At 39.5% G+C, this 17,301-nt stretch overlaps 1 protein-coding gene across 1 annotated transcript; it reads right to left on the bottom strand.

Moving 5' to 3' along the window:
• Window positions 1-233: 233 nt before the first annotated feature.
• Window positions 234-9,611, bottom strand: ZFAND5 (zinc finger AN1-type containing 5). Its single transcript, XM_057722147.1, has 6 exons — window positions 9,479-9,611; window positions 5,091-5,248; window positions 4,549-4,660; window positions 3,786-3,889; window positions 1,159-1,284; window positions 234-468 (listed from the first exon to the last, which is right to left on the bottom strand). Exons 2-6 carry the CDS (start codon window positions 5,239-5,241, stop codon window positions 320-322), a joined length of 642 nt encoding a protein of 213 aa, XP_057578130.1. The 5' UTR covers window positions 5,242-5,248; window positions 9,479-9,611; the 3' UTR covers window positions 234-319.
• Window positions 9,612-17,301: the final 7,690 nt, after the last annotated feature.

Raw genomic sequence — 17,301 nt, 5'->3', positions numbered from 1 at the left:
AACATGCAGATATTTCACGTACTTTGTTTGGCACGAAGGAACTAAATTTTGTCCCTATTATCTGTGTATTTCAATTTGCTGTGCAGATTTTCATCCAATTTTATTCAGGGGAGGGCATATACATTTTGTAGGGCTGTATCTATCCAATTCTGCCTGTAACAAACACCCAAACATCCTAAAATATCAATTATAAGACAGACAAGTGTAAAGTAAAACTCTGGAGAACATCAAAGGAAAATGGCCATGCATCTGCTCTTTAATGTTTTCCTACGATATATTAAAATAAAAACAAAGTATCAGTCTCTTCACAAGTAGTAATTTATATTCTCTGGATTTTTTCAGCGACAACAACTGGATTCTCTTTTCTGATTTTTGCTGCAGCTTCTGCTTTGTAATCATATGGACAGTTGTGCTTGTCAGAGTAACGGTGAAGTCCACAAAACAAATTTCCACATCGGCAGTCAAACCCTGTACATACAAGAGCAAGTAAGAGTCATTTGAGAACTTGCAGCAATTAAGAAACAAAAGCATTAGTCAATATAGAAAAGGAACCAGACATTCATGACACTTTGCAACATTAAAGAGTCTGTCATGTTTAATCTGTCACTTTTAATCGTAAAAATGTTCTTAACCTCCTCTGACCTGGTGAGAAATTCAAGTAACTACCCTTCCATAAACTTCTGCAGATATAAAACAGGGTAGAAATTACACAGGCTCTGGAGGAGTCAGGCTGACCTGGATTCAAATTCTAGTCCTACCATATGTTAACTGGGTAATATTTCCTCAAGTGAAAGCTAGGAGAAGACAACCACATACAGTTCTGAGTTTTAAAGCAAACAAAAAGTATCTTCAACATCTTGTGCCTGGTTCAAAGTAGGTGCTTACTGTTTAATTCAGCTACCTTTCCCCCAGGAGAACAAAGGAAAAGAATCAAAAGGGATGAATTTTTATCAATCTGATAAAGGAAAGTAATTCAGAAGGCCTGAAATTAGGAAAGGATTTCACATAATTAGAGACCAATGGAAATCAAACTCAACTTCTCCTCCCTGTCTGCTGCCAGTCTACTCTGGATTCTTTCTATTCTTAAAAGTCAGGCATTTTCGTTTATGTGTAAGACTGACCAGTTCCTTAGGGAGTAACCAGGAGATCCTTGAATACCTGTAAGGCCAACTTTCTTTCTGCACATGAAACATCTGTTCTTCTTTGGTTTGGGCAACTCAGGAGCTTTTTCTTCACTTTGAGAAGTACTGGGCTGAGAAACTGATGGACTGGGCTGAGTGACAACTAGGAAAAAAAAAAAAAAGGATAAAAATTAGAAGTTTGTCAATTGTTTGGCTGACAATTACCTAAGTCAAAAACAAAACAAGAGAAATAGTAAGATTCTTTGTGAAAATGTTTAAGAAGCCTCTCTTGAAAATATGCACTTTAAATACAATCTTCGACTTTAATATCAAAACTTCTTTCAAATCTGAGAATTTCTTGCCAATTAACATAATACCATCTGCTCTTGTAAATTTTATTATCAGTCCACTCAAATTCCTTTAAACTCGCTCTGGTCCTGGGAAACAAAATCCTAATTCTAAGTTTTAAAGACCGGAGACGTTGTCATCCGCTCAGTTTTTCCATATTGCAATTGTCTAAATGCAAACTTCTTAATTAGGGCAGTTCAAATTCATTACTACTCAGTAAGTAAGGCTGCCAACTTCTGAGGTACTTAGCTATAAAGTAATTTTGCTTTTATACTAATAGAAAAAAGAAAAATTTTATACTGTGTAGATAAACCCAGTAAATTTTGACAAGTAAAACCCAAATCATTAATCCCCAATTGACTTCAGATTCCAAAATTTCATAATAATTATTGTGCCATTTTAGTAAATGCTTTATATTGTCTTATGTAGAAAACCTGAAGGATTAAAACAAACAAAAAACTTTCTTTTGAAAGATTAGCAACATTGTCTTTAGGATAATATAAATACTTGTAAAGTTTGGATTTTAGTCTATTAAGGATTCCACAGGCAAAACAAGTATTTTTAGAGCACAGCTTTAATTTACTTTGATATTTATCTAAAATGGGTATGAAATTTAGACAATGAGAGGTGTGACCTTTTAAAAGTCCCTGTTTCTCCACCTAAAAGGGATCTAAGTTTTAAGTTCAATTATGACATCAACAGGATTTGTCAATATAAAGATAAAACTGCAGATTACAGTTATAAAGTTCACATTACCACCAGGTTATTTAAAACAAAATAACAAAATTTAATTCCACTTTTATAAAATTCAGTGACACCACAAACACTGTAAGCTGAGTTTTAATGTTAATCCAAACCCCAAGAATAGCAAATTAATGTATACAATTCTAAAATTACTGCCTAAACAAATAGGCCAGAACTAATGCTATCAGCATAAATCCAAACTCTAGAGCACACAGACTGGTTTAATAATGATTTACTCTAAAATTATCTCCAAATTTATAATTTATTTGCATTAGTAATATATCCAGTGAGATTAGTAGTCTAATATTAGACCAATGGTAATATTCTAGCTACTACTTATTCCTAATAACCTACTATGGCAAGCTTAATTGTAATTTTTCAAAATGGTATAACAGTAAAGAACAATCTGTGGAATAGTTTGGGGGAGGTGACAGCCATTTATTTCCTTGGCCACATCTGAAAACTGTACAGTGGTTCCTAAAACATACCAGGGGGCATGGCGGTGCAGTTAAGAAGAGAAAAATGATGCAGGAAAAACAGCAGCAAACTACAGAAAGCCTACTAAGAAATAATAAATGCACAGAATAGCTACAGATCTAATCCAAAAAAGTACTGTTCCAAGGTCAGTGTCATTTTCTATTTTAAAAAACAAAATCAAATTAAACAGAACAAAAGCCCCACTAACACTAATTTGGTCAATTTTTCCTAAGGATGGAACTTTTCAAATTACCAAATATGGATTCACCTGAGAATTTTCATCTTAACTGTATCAATTAAGAGTGATGTGGTTCACATAAGCTCAGCTATGTAATGTTAGCAAAAGCAAGCCTCCAAAACAGATTACAGTCACTGACACTATTTTCTCACAATAAAGTTTTACACTGTGTTCAGCCAACACCATACCAGGAAATAATGAATTGATCAAATGAAGTATGTGCATCATAGAGTATATAGCTCGTTATTCCAGGGTCTAGAATAGGTAAGTCAAACAAGTCAATCTTCTGGCAATATTAAAGCACTTCTGGTTGTCCTATGTAAGTTCAGCACAGACTCTGTCACTGTCTAATGAAAACCAAAATGCCTTTCCACACTGAGTTTTAAACTCCCATAGGCATCCCACACTTAAACTTGAAAGTTTCTTTTAGTGTTCATTCAATATGTTCTTTTGTGTATTTTCTACAGTATTGACAATATCAAGACTGTTTATAGTTAATGCTTTTGATTATTCTTCTCTAAACTTAATCTTTATAATTTCTTCTGTTTATGAACCAATACCTTCTTTAATGATTTAGGTATTTTAAAAATATATTGGTAAACTACCTTTTAAGTTCATTAAATTCTTGACATTTCCAGTCTTCCTATAAACTTTTCTGATTTGTGGATGCAGGCATAAGAGGGCAGAGAAGAAGAGATTAAAGAGTGACTATTTTACAGTTCGAGGTACTTTAAAGATAGTGGTTTGCTTGGCCTATAGCTCTTTGGTCCTTCAACAGGAAGGAAAAAAATCCCCCCACCAACCCTTTCTTGTACTACTAAATCCAGAACTGAACTAGTATTAAACAAAAAGCATACCTGGCTCTGACACCTCTGTTTTCGGGGTAGTTATTTTGTCCTCTCTTGAAATGCTCATTTCTGTCATTTGCTGAGTTACAGGCAAGGCAGCCACAGGCACATTTCTATTTGAGTTCAAGCAAACATTTTTAAAGATGTTAAGGGTATCTCTTGGCGAGATAATAAGTTGTCAGTTCAACATATATTATTTCCAATGTGATCAAATGGAGCTAAATAATCTAAAAACGATGCCCAGCACAAATGGTTGAGAATAAGGAAAGTAATGTGATAAACGGTTACCAATTCAAGTCTGTATAGTTGTATAGGTTATGATGTTCTATTATAGCCAACTAGAAATTTTTAGCTGTGCCTGTAATTTGTTTAAGGGGCAAAAGGGGCAGATGTGCCAGAATGCCTTATGTGGCATTACAATATAGTCTGCAGAACCTCATTCCTTACAATCCTTACACCTCAATTATGAGGAAATAAAAGCACAGCATTCTCAACACAGTATCCTTGAGGTTGTTCAGGAATGTGTGATAATACACATCTTTACTCAATGACCTACAAGTTCATATATTAAAGGACACTGGAATCCCCAATTGTGCAACACATGCAAAGCCAAGGGCATCTAATGTGTTAACATCCTTATTATAATATTATGATGTAATATGTATGATGTAATGTAACATCCTTATTATTTATTAACATTCATAATTTTAATGTCAGTTATCTTTATTTCCTCCCTGTATTATTATAAAAACCCAGAAATGTTTAATCTTACCTTGATTTTTCAGATGTGCTGCCAGCAGCACCTTCACAGTTGTTTAAACTAGCGTCTGCTCTTTGTACAGATGCAGAATCTGAGGTAGGACTGTTAGAACCGCTAGCTGTCCCTATTTAGAAAAAGGACTGGTAAGAAACGAAGCAACACTACAAACACTCATCAAAACTATTAATAAGTAACAAATACTTGCATTTAATTAGGTTAGTGACTTAAACACTTTCACTGTGCCGCAGAATCTTACACTTAAGTGATATCCAAACAACAAAAAAAAAGTGTAAAAAAGTCATATCCAGTGAATACATGTATGAAACAAAACCTCAAAAAGGAAAATGAAAAAGCTAGAAAATGCTTGTAGACAGTCACTCATTCCTCATGCAGTCATTCCAAGTAGTTGGGATGTTGCTTTAAATGTCAAGCTTTTCACGGGTCTTCTCTCCTTGGACTTTCAGCATTGATTCTCAGTCTTAGGCCCCAATTCTTGGTTCTATATTTTCTGTCCACCAGTTCTTCAAACGGATTATTTCTTGGAAACAACTTACCCATTGGGCTCATTCTGCCACTATTCTGCTGCCTCTGAAGATGTTCTTTGTAGCAAACAGAACACATTCCATTTGTCCTAGGATTCCCATAGAAGCCACATCCTGTACTACACAGCATGGGCCCTGGGGTCTGGTTAGTCTCCTGAGCCATTTTTCTGCTATAAACAAAACAAAACCAAAATTTTAGAAACTACCATGTGGTCAAAAAAATAATATCACTAAATTGGTATGCCAGTCATCAGGGTACCTTTGTCATTTCTAAACAGAGTCTGTTTCTAGCCAAGGTCCAAACTGTGTTAATCTTTAAAACAGAGTAAGCTAAATTATGAGTATTTTGTTGCTTTTATAAAACAAAGGACATGAAAGCAACTGTTTTAGCTTGATAAACAATGAACTATCAGGACTTCATATTTTTAGGACAAAAAATTATATCACTAAACATTAAAATGTATTATTTTACCCATCACTGTTTCTTTTAATTCCTGAAAGGGTCACCCTTCCAGATATCAGAATTATGTTTAAATCAATTTTGGCAGTTGGTATTTTATATCACTTTTTGCTCTCCTACATTATAGGCAAATCATTTCAAATAATCACAATTAATTACTGACTCTTCATACCTACTAGTGGTTCTTTAAACTAGTTGTATATTGGATGTAGCTCTCAAGCTTTCTTAAAACTAACACCTGAACATACTTGGGCCCTCTAGTAATTCAATTCTGCTACAGGTTGGAGCATCTGTACTTTTAAAATGCTGCAACACCTTTATAGAAGGGCTGGTAGATCATCTACCTCTTCCCGTTATCTTGGCACCAAAAAGTGAAGCTCTTTAAGAATTTAGGGGTCAGCTGTTTAGGAAATTCCTTTTGTTCTACATTTGACAGGGGAAATCTGGGTCTGAGTATACTTTAAAGTCAGTGCCTAGAAACCTGCAATGCACAAATTATCAGCCATGTATTTCTCAGCCAACGGCTCTATTAAAACTTTTAACAAGAGCCTCTCTTCTGCCAGAAAACAATGAAAGCCTTCCAAGCTCAATTTCAATATACTAAAGTAAAGCAATATACACAACCTTTAGTAATGGTTAATATTTAATGCTAGGTTACCAGAAAGAGCTTTATATAGCAAGCATACCCTTGCTTTTCCAGAAGCCTTTTTAAAATTAGCACAAACATAGTAATGTTTTGCTGAATTCAGTAAAACTTCCTGGGTTAACAGAACATAAATATTTAAGAAAAAAATTAAAAACCTGGGAGGTTTACGTGTCACTTTAAAATATGTATGAATGTACAAAAAGCACATTTCAGAGCATTTTATCAAAGGGAGATTGTGTGCAATAATTCTGGTCATTGTCATTTAACTGTACCTTAATGTTGACAATAGAGGTGACTTACAAGTTATGAATATATGAAATAAGTGCAGGAAAGTACTTTCAGCTGGAGCTTATTACTTCCTAGAATTTCATACAACTTTTTCAAACCACCACATACTACGATATACTCTTTAGTGAGTTATTAAAAATAATGTTTTAACAGGTAGTAACACTTTTTACCAAAATTATGAAAAGAGGGGACGGTCAAACCAAAGTTGACCTGGCCCGAATCCTGACAATTATTCCCCCAACTGTTTAAATGATAGTAATCTTTCCTTTTGTTAGCAAAAAGACATCATATTTCAAGCCTATCAAGCTTGTATGGAAAGTGACCAATACTTGCAACTTACTTCAGACAATAGTACTAATTTAGTTGACACTGTCTCTTTAAATAGTAAATGGAATTTAGCTGACTCATTTCGGAGCAGGGTAGTGTAAACATTTCAACATCACTTAGAAGTTTATTAATAAACACTTTCAGCTGGGTTAAAATTCTGAGTATAACGTGCAAAAAAAAATGCTTCAAATAATAAATTGTGTATTTATTTGCATGCCCACCACACAAAGTATGTGAATCTTTGCCGTATGCAAAAAAGTAGGGCCATTCCTTGAAGCCAGCTTAAGAATTATGCTAGCTCACTTGCTATAACTTTTACTGTCATCTGACAGAGGCTTTAAAAGTAAATTGGCCTAAAAGTCAACTCATATTAATATTAGTTAATCTGATCCTTAAAATCTTTTATTTATATAAGTGGGGTCGGGGATCTCATCCAATGATTTCACATGCAAAGTATTCCATTTTTCTTCAGGAAAGACATCTACCTTCAATTCACCATAAATAGCTTACTAACTCTATAACACAAGAGGCACCAGGACATTAGTCTTCTACATGGCATCTCATCTTGTAGATTTTCCCCCACCTAGAAAGCTAGCTTTTAAATGCCATCACAAGAGCACAGCTTGCCTTAATATTTCTTAGAAGCTTAGATCACATGGGCGGGCGCTTCAGCCTGTCACAAGGCTGCAATGTGACAGGCTGAGCTGGATGGAGGCTCTCACATAAAGCCTAGTCAACAGGAGCCTCTGAAATCAGCTTCTATTTATATCTCAGAGCCTGCCAACTCCTACACAACCCCAAGAACTGAAGATGCAGTGCTCATACATCTAATATAATAAGAAAACAAAATAAAAATATGCCATTAAGATTGCTACGGTTTTTCCTAAGGTAGGGAAGACTAGGGAACAATCTCAAATTAAATCTAGAAAATGCAAGCATCATTAATCACTCGTGAAGCCAAATGGTCAGAGTTGTTTATAAAAACCAAGCACAGCGAACAGAGCATCAAGGCAGAAAATCCTCATTGTGGCAATTTTTTTTTTGAGGTGGGTGTGGGAGATGAGTCGCCACTTAGGTACTGTGTTTCCCTACTTGTATTTTAGAAAAATGCCATTATTATTTAGTACCTCTAAAGTTGTTAAGAAACCTGACCATTCATTGTGTCAGCTCTATCAGATACGGCTAAAAATTGTTTATTTTTATAGTTGAAATATATATTTTTTACAGTTTGTGGCTTCCTCCAATTCATAGCTAAAAAATAAAACCAAAAAAAAAAAACAAAAACAAAAAAACCCACAAAAAAAACCCAGGAGCATGTAACAGAAATTCTCAAGCCTCAAATATGAATAAAAAGGCTTTTACGCCTATGGAATTTAGTTCTCTCAGGTGCACAAAATGTTAAAAAGACGTTAAGAATGCCCACGCACCTGGAGTTGAGACCGGAGTTCTAGTTTCTAATCTACCTCTATAACTAAGCCAGTGACCTTGAGCAAGCCCTTACTCTCCAGATCTCAGTTTCCTCTTGCCAAATGGAGATCAGTGTGATTTTTAAACGCTCCTTTTCAGGCTTAATACCAGGCTCGAGAAACAGAAAATAGGGAAGAATAAAACATCTTTTTGAGGGGAAAATTTTTAGAAAAAAATTTGAAAAATAAAATTGCAATATTTTCACCAATTCAGTTCTAAAACCCTACTTTAAAAAATAAGGAATAAAATAAAATTCATTTAGATTTTTTAAAGTCTCTAAACTACCTAAATGATCAAGGTGAAGAACAGCGGCTCTATGACCTATATACTACTTTACCCTAATATGTCCTTAGACCAGATTATTAAGAAGGATTCAGTCAATAAAGATAACCCCGGCCTTTTCCCAAAACACAGCTCCACAGAGTGAGTGGAAAGCGACCAAGAATTTCACGTTCATCAGCCTAAATGCAGGAAACAAAGGGGAAGGTGCTCCATTTCCTTCACGAAAGGGATCTCGGGCGAGAGACGCAGCAACACCGGTAAAACTACAAGACGACAGAGAAATCCCCTCTCACCCAACGTTCCAGCGGATTTTAAAACAAGTTCAGGCCCCACTGGTCCCGCATCCCTACCCCCATGCCCTTTCAAGCAAAGGGCTCGCTCGGGAAAGCACGGCAGGGCCTTCTCCCAAAACCACTGAGTCATGCAGAACAGCAGCTCCGCAGGCCAAGCCGGCCCCTCACCCTGCCGGCCCCGCGCCGACCCCCGAACCTGAACGGTTTCCCTGAGAAGGTGGAGATGCGGAGTGCGGCGGGCAAAGGGGCTGCGGGCGCGGCCGCCGCCACCGCCTCTTTGTCTTTCCCGGTTTGGCTGCCCACGCCGGGCGCCACCTCGGAAGGCGGCCGGGACGGACTTGACGGAGGCCCGGAGCTCGAACCCCAAGAGGCCGCAAGTCGGGCATTGTTTCCCCGACCGTGCGTGCGCGTGTGCGAGTGAGCCCGGGCCCGCACGGGGAACCGGGCCTCCGGCCACGACCACAGGATGCCGCCTCCGTCTTTGTGCTTCCTGAGCTGACGGGCGGGCTCCCCTCCCCCGGACGCCGCCATCCGTGGGCCGCTCGGGCTTCGTCGGAGGCCCGCGGCGCCCAAGACCCCACTCCCACCCCCGGCCCGGCACGAGCAGCCGGGCGCCCTCCCCTTGCCCGCTACTCACCCTCTCGCGACAGGAGCCTGGCTCGCGCGCGACGCCGGCGCGGTGGGACCGGGCCGAGCCCTCCGGGAGGGGCGAGCCAAAAGCCCTGGAGTCGCCGCCGCGGGCCGGGAGGGGGTCGGAGCCGCAGGCGGAGGTGGCGCCGCCGCCGCCGCGGGGTCCTCCTTTGTTCCCGCAGCAGCACCGAGCCCGGCCGGGACACGCCGGAGCTCGGGAAGTGGGAGGAGGAAGCGAGGGGGGGCGGAGGAGGAGGAGGCGGAGGGAAGACCGAAGGCCGCGGCGGCTAAAGCTGCTCGCGGCGCTCGCCCGTCGTCGCCTCACGCCTCCACGCGCGGCGGGTTTGGCCGACTCCGAGGGCGAGTGGGGCGTGCGCAGCTGGGCCTCGGCGCTGCAAGGGCCCGCGGATGGCGCTCTCTGTCGCTCTGCTACTGCCGGGGAAGCTGTGCGGCTCCCGGGAACGACGAACACCAAACGGAAATGCAGAGGGCTCTGCGCTCCGGCCGACGGACGCGCTCTCTCAGCTCCCGGCTCAGGCAATGAGAGAAAAGGGGGGGCGGGGTCTGTGCGTCAGCGAAAACCCCGACGGCGGCGGCGGCGGCGGGGAGCGCGTTGACGTCACGTGCCCGACGCCGCGCCTCGGCTTCCAGTCACCCGGCCGGGGAGGCGGGGCCAAGCCTGACCGCGCTGCCGTTGCGCGCAGCCGAGTCACTGGCCCGGCTGCCGGCCCCAGGGTGGAGCTGGAAAGAACTAGTCCTGTGGAGGATGCGTTTCTATTTTTAACCCGATTGTCCGCCTTCAGCCTCTCTCCTTCCGATTTTTTTTACTCAAGCCCGCTTTTCGCCATCTGAGTTCTCACGCTTTGTCTAGAGCTTTGACAGACATTTCCCTTTCCTCCTTACTCCTCCCTCCCCCAACCATCAGGAACAACTTAGAAGGATTCGCCTCGAGAAGAGAAAATGAACTGTTTAGCTTCTGGGTCTTCTCGCCTGTTTATGAAGCTTCCCCCGTGCAGTCCTCTCACACCTCCTTTCGGTTCTCAAGTCCAGCCTGAGCATAGCCCTGATACTCCCGGGAAGGAGCGGGGCGGGCGGCGCTCGCTTGCTTACTCGCTCGCCCAAGGTCACGGGTGGTTGTGCAGAGTCAGGAAATACGCGGCCGAATTGCTGCCAGTCCTCGGCCCCGGCGTCACCGTTCTGAACAAACTGTTTTGGCCAGCCTGTAAAATCCCTGGAAATCGACTATTCCAGCAAAGCCTCGTGAACTGGGAAAGCACCAAATGTTCTACTCGAGAAATAAAGTTAAGGGACCAACAAGCTAGACCTGAGGGAGAGATCAAAAAGGAGGCGTTGCAGGAGGAAGTTTAAAAGGGAGCAATTCAGAAATGAGGCACAGGCCCCGACCAGGTTGAAAGGGTGAGTTAACTAAAAGCACCGAGAACCTTTTCAAAGCACCACCACCACCAGCAAAAAAAACCCGCTTGCAGCCAGCCTGTCCAGGTGACTTTGGTTCAGCTCAAAAAACAAAAGTAGTAAGACAGGACTTAATGAGATTTTCTAATAAGCAATGGTCTAATGAATAAATAGAAACGATGTTTAGGGCTTGTATCAGCCACCATTAGAACGGAGTGAGAAGTCCCTTCGTTGTTTCCCAAGCTTGCTGATCAGAAAAATCACCTGGAGTAATTATTTACTTCTAAATAATCACCTAGGCCTCTCCCCTGGAGATAGTTTTGGTTCTCTGGGGGTGGAGCTCAGGAACTTGAATATTTAAGTAGTGCTCCAGGTGATTCTTTATAATTGTGTATGTCTGGGAGACTGCTGTCCTGGTGCCCTGTGTCAAAATTTCCAAATCGAACAGTTCTCTGCCACAGTAAGTGGAATCCCTAGAACATAACTGAATATTGTTCTTCACAGTTTAGGGTTATTACTGTAGGCAATTAATGAGTTAGAGATATAAGTACTGATAGTTTCAGACGCTGGTGCCAGGACCTTTCTTGAGTGAGTAAACGAATTAGTATAAACATACCAGCTAACATTTACAGACCATTTTGGGGGCTAAGTATTTTACATTTAGGGTTTCATTTAATCCTCACAGCAATTCACTTAGATAGGTACTATATATCCATTTTTTACAGAAGAATGAATAATGCCTAAAGAGGATAAGTGACTCCCTTGAGGCACTGAAGGACAGGGAGGTGGTTCTTACTGAGGACAAAAATAACAGAGATTTCTACCTCTTCCCATTTTAGTTATTAAAAAGTGAAACAAGATAATTTCTGAAGTGTAATTGAAAGAAAAAAACCCAACTAGGTAATAAGGCAAGCCAGTTATTTAATAATATATTGCGTAATGTATGTTATGTAGCACCTTCTGATAATTTATCTTCTCTATCAGTCATTTATAATTTTCTCTATGAGACTGCTTCAAACAGGAATATACCTGGTACTGAATCTAGTTTTAGCAAGTTACCCTTCCAGCAGCTACACTAGTCGTTCTCAAAGTGTGGTGGCAGACCAGCAGCATCAGCACCACCTGGGTACTTGTTAAAAATACAAATTCTCAGACCTGCACACCAGACCTATGGAATCACAAACTCTGAGAGTTTGTCCAGTGATCTGTTTTAACAGGTTCTCCATGTGATTCTGATGCATGCTCAAGTTTGGGAACCACTGACTTTCCCCACCATGCTGTAATGCGATCTCTCAATCAGATGTTAACACCATGTGAAGGGAAGAAGTTTTTTTCCCCTCATATTACTGGTGTAACAGATTAGGGGATATGCTTCTAAGGAGTGTCTTAGTTTCAGTGTTCTAAATTTTCTGTTGGACTGTAAAGACAAACTATAGAACACAAAATGTGTAACAGAATGCTCTTAATATAGTATGCAAAAGGGCTGTCACCATGGTCATCAGAGAAGGTTGAAACCAGCCTCTGCAAAAAATAACAGGGAAAGTGGGGCATGCTAGAAATGTGCTGTTCTAAATTGATTGTTCAAAAATACCATTTAGAGCAAATAAACTAAAAAACTGAGCAGAACATACCATTATTTAATGAAAACTTTTCCTCTTTAATAATTAATAATTAAATAATAATTAAAATAGTGAATTAAACAATGGATTGATTTTAGACCTAGCTCAACAAGTGATTGGCTGAATTTCTTTCCCCGGGGAAATGATAAAGCAAGTTGCAATTTAATTATTTGTGTAGACCTTTTTGTAATGTTAAAACCATACTTATTTTCAATGAAAACAACTTGATCAAAGAATCTTCAAGTAAATGGCATGGATGGCTTACCTAATTAGAGAAGCCTTTTAGACACAATCCAGATACTGTCAACATAGCCATAAACAATTTTTATGATTATTTAGATGAATAAAAGCCTTTATTATTTATGGAAATTAAGAAAATGTGGAGGAAATTGATGAATATATACGAGGGTGAGTCAAAAATTATCTGCACTCTGGCTGTAGAATTTATTTTAATTAAATTTTAGAAAAGACAAATACATCATTTTTGACATAATCTCTTTGCTTTTCAATACACTTTGTGCATCTGTCAACAAGCTTTTGTATTCCCACATTAAAAAATGTTTTAGGCTGAGCCATGAGCCATGAATGTACCACTGTCCACTTTTTCATCAGAAGTGAATCTTCATCCTCGTAGGGCTGTTTTCAGGGAGTCAAATAGGTGAAAGTCTGATGGAGCAAGATCAGGACTATAGGGAGGATGGTTTAACACCTCAAAACGAAGTTTTTGCAGAGTGTCAGATAGTGGCAGACCACAAAAAATGAATCACTGCATGCTGCTCTTCTGTTGTGCAACTCATAAGTGGGGCATCCATTTTTGTTTCACCACATTTAAAAATGAACTGATGTAACACATTTACCCCTGCACAGCAGTGAGTGGGGAGAGAGTAGCCTTGAACAGAAAGCACTGATAAGACAGTGTGGCCAACAGAAGTTTTAATACATCGGGAGTGAGGATAATTTTTGACTCACCCTCGTATGTATGTGTGTGTATATATATATATGTATTGCTGTGGGTATCAACCTTTTAAAACACAAGGTGCTTTGTTCTTGAGAACTTTAAGAAATCTTGTGACTGAACAAACAATCTAGGTATAAATGCTATGTGTTTTGAATCTCAGGTAGTTAAATGTGGGATTGGCTCTGAAACAACATTTTGGAGCATTATCATAACCTGGTCTCATGGTGGTGGGTGGGCCAGAAAGATAGTCAAGGATGGGGTCAGTGATTTGGCACATGCCCCACAGCAACTAGAATGGTATAAAGCTCTGGCAGTGGCAGTTGGCACTAAGGATTTTAGTAAAGATTAGAAATAAGGTATATAAAAGCACAAAGTAAGCACAAAATAAATGCTGAATATTATTTGCCTTAAACTCATACAGTTTTTTTTAATACTTAAGCAGTTACACTGTTGTATCGGTTTTCATTTTTTAAAATAATTTATTATGCTTTGAGGCACTGATGTTTGTGCTTTTTGGCAGAGGTATGGCAGAGGTATAAGGAGGTAATATATCTCAAATCATATAGTTGTTGTTGAAGAATGAAGTCAAACCCAGGTCAGTCTGACTTTGAAGCTCAAGTCCTTTCCAATACAGTAATACCTTACCTAAACTAGTCATAGTTAAAAAGTTTTAGAGAGTTCTCTTCCGCTCTACACCCAGCACAGAAGTCTTCTAGACAGCATCTTCAGCATTCAGACTCTGTGCTGATACTGCTAATGTTGTGAAAGTATGTGCTCACACAGTAACCTATCCCAACCTCCCTAAAATCATGATACAAGATTTAATCCAGATAATTACCATTATCTAGTTTTCAAAGACCTCAGAAAAACGTAACTTTAGTCTTCCATTTAAATGTATTCTCTGACTATTGTCATTGGTTAAAAACAGCTGTCAAATTTTTTAGAACTTATTGTTAAACATATTCAACAGGGTGACTATTTCTTTCAGTTTGTACTTGGGTGTAATTTTGTGGACTCTTTACTACTGTCAACTTGCATTATCAGTTAGTGAATTATACGCCATGCACCTCATCTACAGTAACCTGGATTCTTTGCCATTTACAGCAAATTTGTTTTCCTATTTTGGAGGTATATTGGGGATGAATGAAAAAGAGGAAGGAGAAAAATAGTTTGGGGTGGAATTCTATTCTACATTTTATTATGCTATTTTTAAAAATTACAAAGTTAATCATATATGAATATACTCTCTTCAGAGAATAAATTTCAAGTAGCACATGATTTTAACATAAAAGTGAGTCTCCTGTTCAAGCCACTCCCAACCCATTCTCCTCTTCCTAACGATAATCCTTAGGTACTTATGTGTCTATACTTTCAAACCTTATTTTATGCATTCATGTACATATACATATATATATAGAGAGAGACATCTTTGTGATTTGTTTACATATATGGAATTGTGCGATATATATTGTTCTGAAATAGTATGCTTTGGGGATCTTTTCCATATCAGTGCATAAATATTGACCTTATTTATTTTAACAAATTCAATTAACAGAATTTGAGTATGGATGTAACATAATTTATGTTAATCATTATCCTACTGGTGGATGATCAGATTGTTTGCATTTCTTAACTAAGATACAATATTGATAAGAGCAGTAACTTATTCTGAAAATGCCATGTATTAATACCAATCATTTGCATTTTTAAAAACATTTTTCATATGGACTTTGATATGCTCAAATGTCAGTCCTTGTGGGTAGGATTACTTTTTAAGAAAGTAGCTAAATCTTAATGATTTTACTGACAATAATCTCTTTTCTTCCTTCCTTCCTTCCTTCCTTCCTTCCTTCCTTCCTTCCTTCCTTCCTTCCTTCCTTCCTTCCCTCCCTCTCTCCCTCCCTCTCTCCTTTCTTTCCGTTCTTCCTTCCTTCCTTTCTCTTTCTTTTTCACTTTTGAAAAGATAGTATGCATAAGATGTTTAAGATTCACTAGGAGAGAATCAACTAGTGTGAAGTCCTGCATCCTTTCTCTCCCATCCATAAACTAATGACCATAATGACAGTAGGTAACATTTGTTAGGCACTGATTAAGTGCCAGGCTTTGCTGTAAGCACTTTATGCATATTAATATTAACTTACTTCTCATAGAACAATTAGGAAGTAGGCACAATTATTATCCCCATTTTGCTAATGTGGAAATTGTCAGAGGTTACCCTGGTGCTGGACAAATGAGAGGACTTCTACATGGTGTACCTCAAAGGCCTGGACAGTGAGGCCTTACCCCAGGTGTGGTAAAAGGGAGCAGTGCAACTCCACCAAGGCCCACTGTCCACTGCTCCCAGTCAAGAGCTGTTTCATACCTCATGGGGGTCCAGCTTAGGGTGAGGCATCTCCTCTGCTTTGCCTGAGACTTTCCCATTTTAGCACTAGAAGTCCCAAGTCCTAGTCAGTCCCTCAGGTGTGGGCAATCCTAGATGGTTTGTCACCCTAGTCCAAGTAGTATTTATTTTGAGGAAAGATGAGGGAGATCATACCTAGAACAGGCAAGTGGATGACCTGTCTGATGGTCATTAAGGAGTTTGGCAGGACCTTCGTTATGAACTACTGGCAGTGAGTATCTTTTCATAAACCCAGCTGTAAAAATGGTAAGGTCAGAGATGCTGACTTACCCCATCCACAGGGTCAGTAGGGTACCCCCTGTGAGACAGGAAAAGATAGAAAGGGTAAGAGGCCTACCACTTGGGTTGCATTCTAATGTATCAGGGCACAAAGGATGCTGATGAGGAACCAGACCAAGAAAACTCTCTGACGGCAAAAGTTCCTAACCTTTTTGACTTTTAATGTCATACAATTTAAATGTAATGTCCTGCTTCTACTCATAATAGACCTACAAAATATTCTGTTCTTCCTTCTTTCACCTGCAGTCAACAGTCCAAGTTACTTCATTATCTGTGTTGCACAGACTTAGGGCTTTTTCTGGTGTGTCATCTGGAATTAATCTCATTACAACAAAGATGAAATGTCCCTTTAAGAAAAAATCTAAAAGCTAAGATTGCATTTTTTTTCTTGAACAGTCTGGCAATCTTGATATATTTAGAGTTGCAAACAGAATGACTTTGTTGTTGTTGTTAACTCAGTCACAAATTGCAGAGGGGATCAGAAAACCAGGAAATCAGTCATGTTTCTTGGTGGGTGGTGGGTGTCAAGAGAGGGAATGATGAAACTATGGCTGTCGTTACAAAAAGAGACACAAGACAAAGCCTGCCATACAACCTCATTTGAAAATTACTCCACCTAAGAAATTATGCTTAAAGTGGCCTGCTCCCAGAAATACAAGTAAAAGAGTCAACCAATTTTTACCTGGTAATATCAGTTCAGCTCTGGAATTGTACTCAATGCAGCATTAAGTGGCTGAAGGAGTGACGTTATTGACCAAAACTACACTTGACAAAGTGCTGTGAAGCTCAGAGCTACAGTGCAAGGCCATTGATTTTGCAACAATTTGTTTCTTTTCTGATGGAAAACAAAAAGTGATTTTTCTGTGCCAGGGGATCTAATCTGTTAATAGTGTTCATCCTTCACTAGTCATCATTTTCCTTGGAACATGCCATCCTATGTAATCTGAGCAATAAGAACATCAGAAACTGACTTTGGTGGGAGATGTGGCCCTGAACATTGAGGGCACTTTGTCTCCAAGGCAGGGGTCACTTGGGAGGAAGAAGATGTTCTGGACTCTAATCAGATAAATACATTACAAAATTTCCACCTCAGACTTTCTCGTGGAAGAACTAAGATATTATACATACTCTTTAATTTGTTCTTTTTATTAAAACAATGG

Source organism: Hippopotamus amphibius, chromosome 2 (assembly GCF_030028045.1).
Source record: "Hippopotamus amphibius kiboko isolate mHipAmp2 chromosome 2, mHipAmp2.hap2, whole genome shotgun sequence".
Classification (NCBI taxonomy): domain Eukaryota; kingdom Metazoa; phylum Chordata; class Mammalia; order Artiodactyla; family Hippopotamidae; genus Hippopotamus; species Hippopotamus amphibius.
The sequence above is the reverse complement of the archived record's forward strand: the minus strand, read 5'-3'. Positions and strand labels throughout refer to the sequence as shown.

Bases quoted from the DNA above. Each gene is read 5' to 3' on its own strand.
- ZFAND5 (XM_057722147.1), bottom strand. From the start codon at position 5,241: ATGGCTCAGGAGACTAACCAGACCCCAGGGCCCATGCTGTGTAGTACA. The intron at 1,285-3,785 runs GTATGCTTTTTG...TTTTTTTCCTAG, and splicing joins AACAGAGGTGTCAGAGCCAG to TTGTCACTCAGCCCAGTCCA. The intron at 469-1,158 runs GTATTCAAGGAT...TTGTATGTACAG, and splicing joins AAAGAAAGTTGGCCTTACAG to GGTTTGACTGCCGATGTGGA.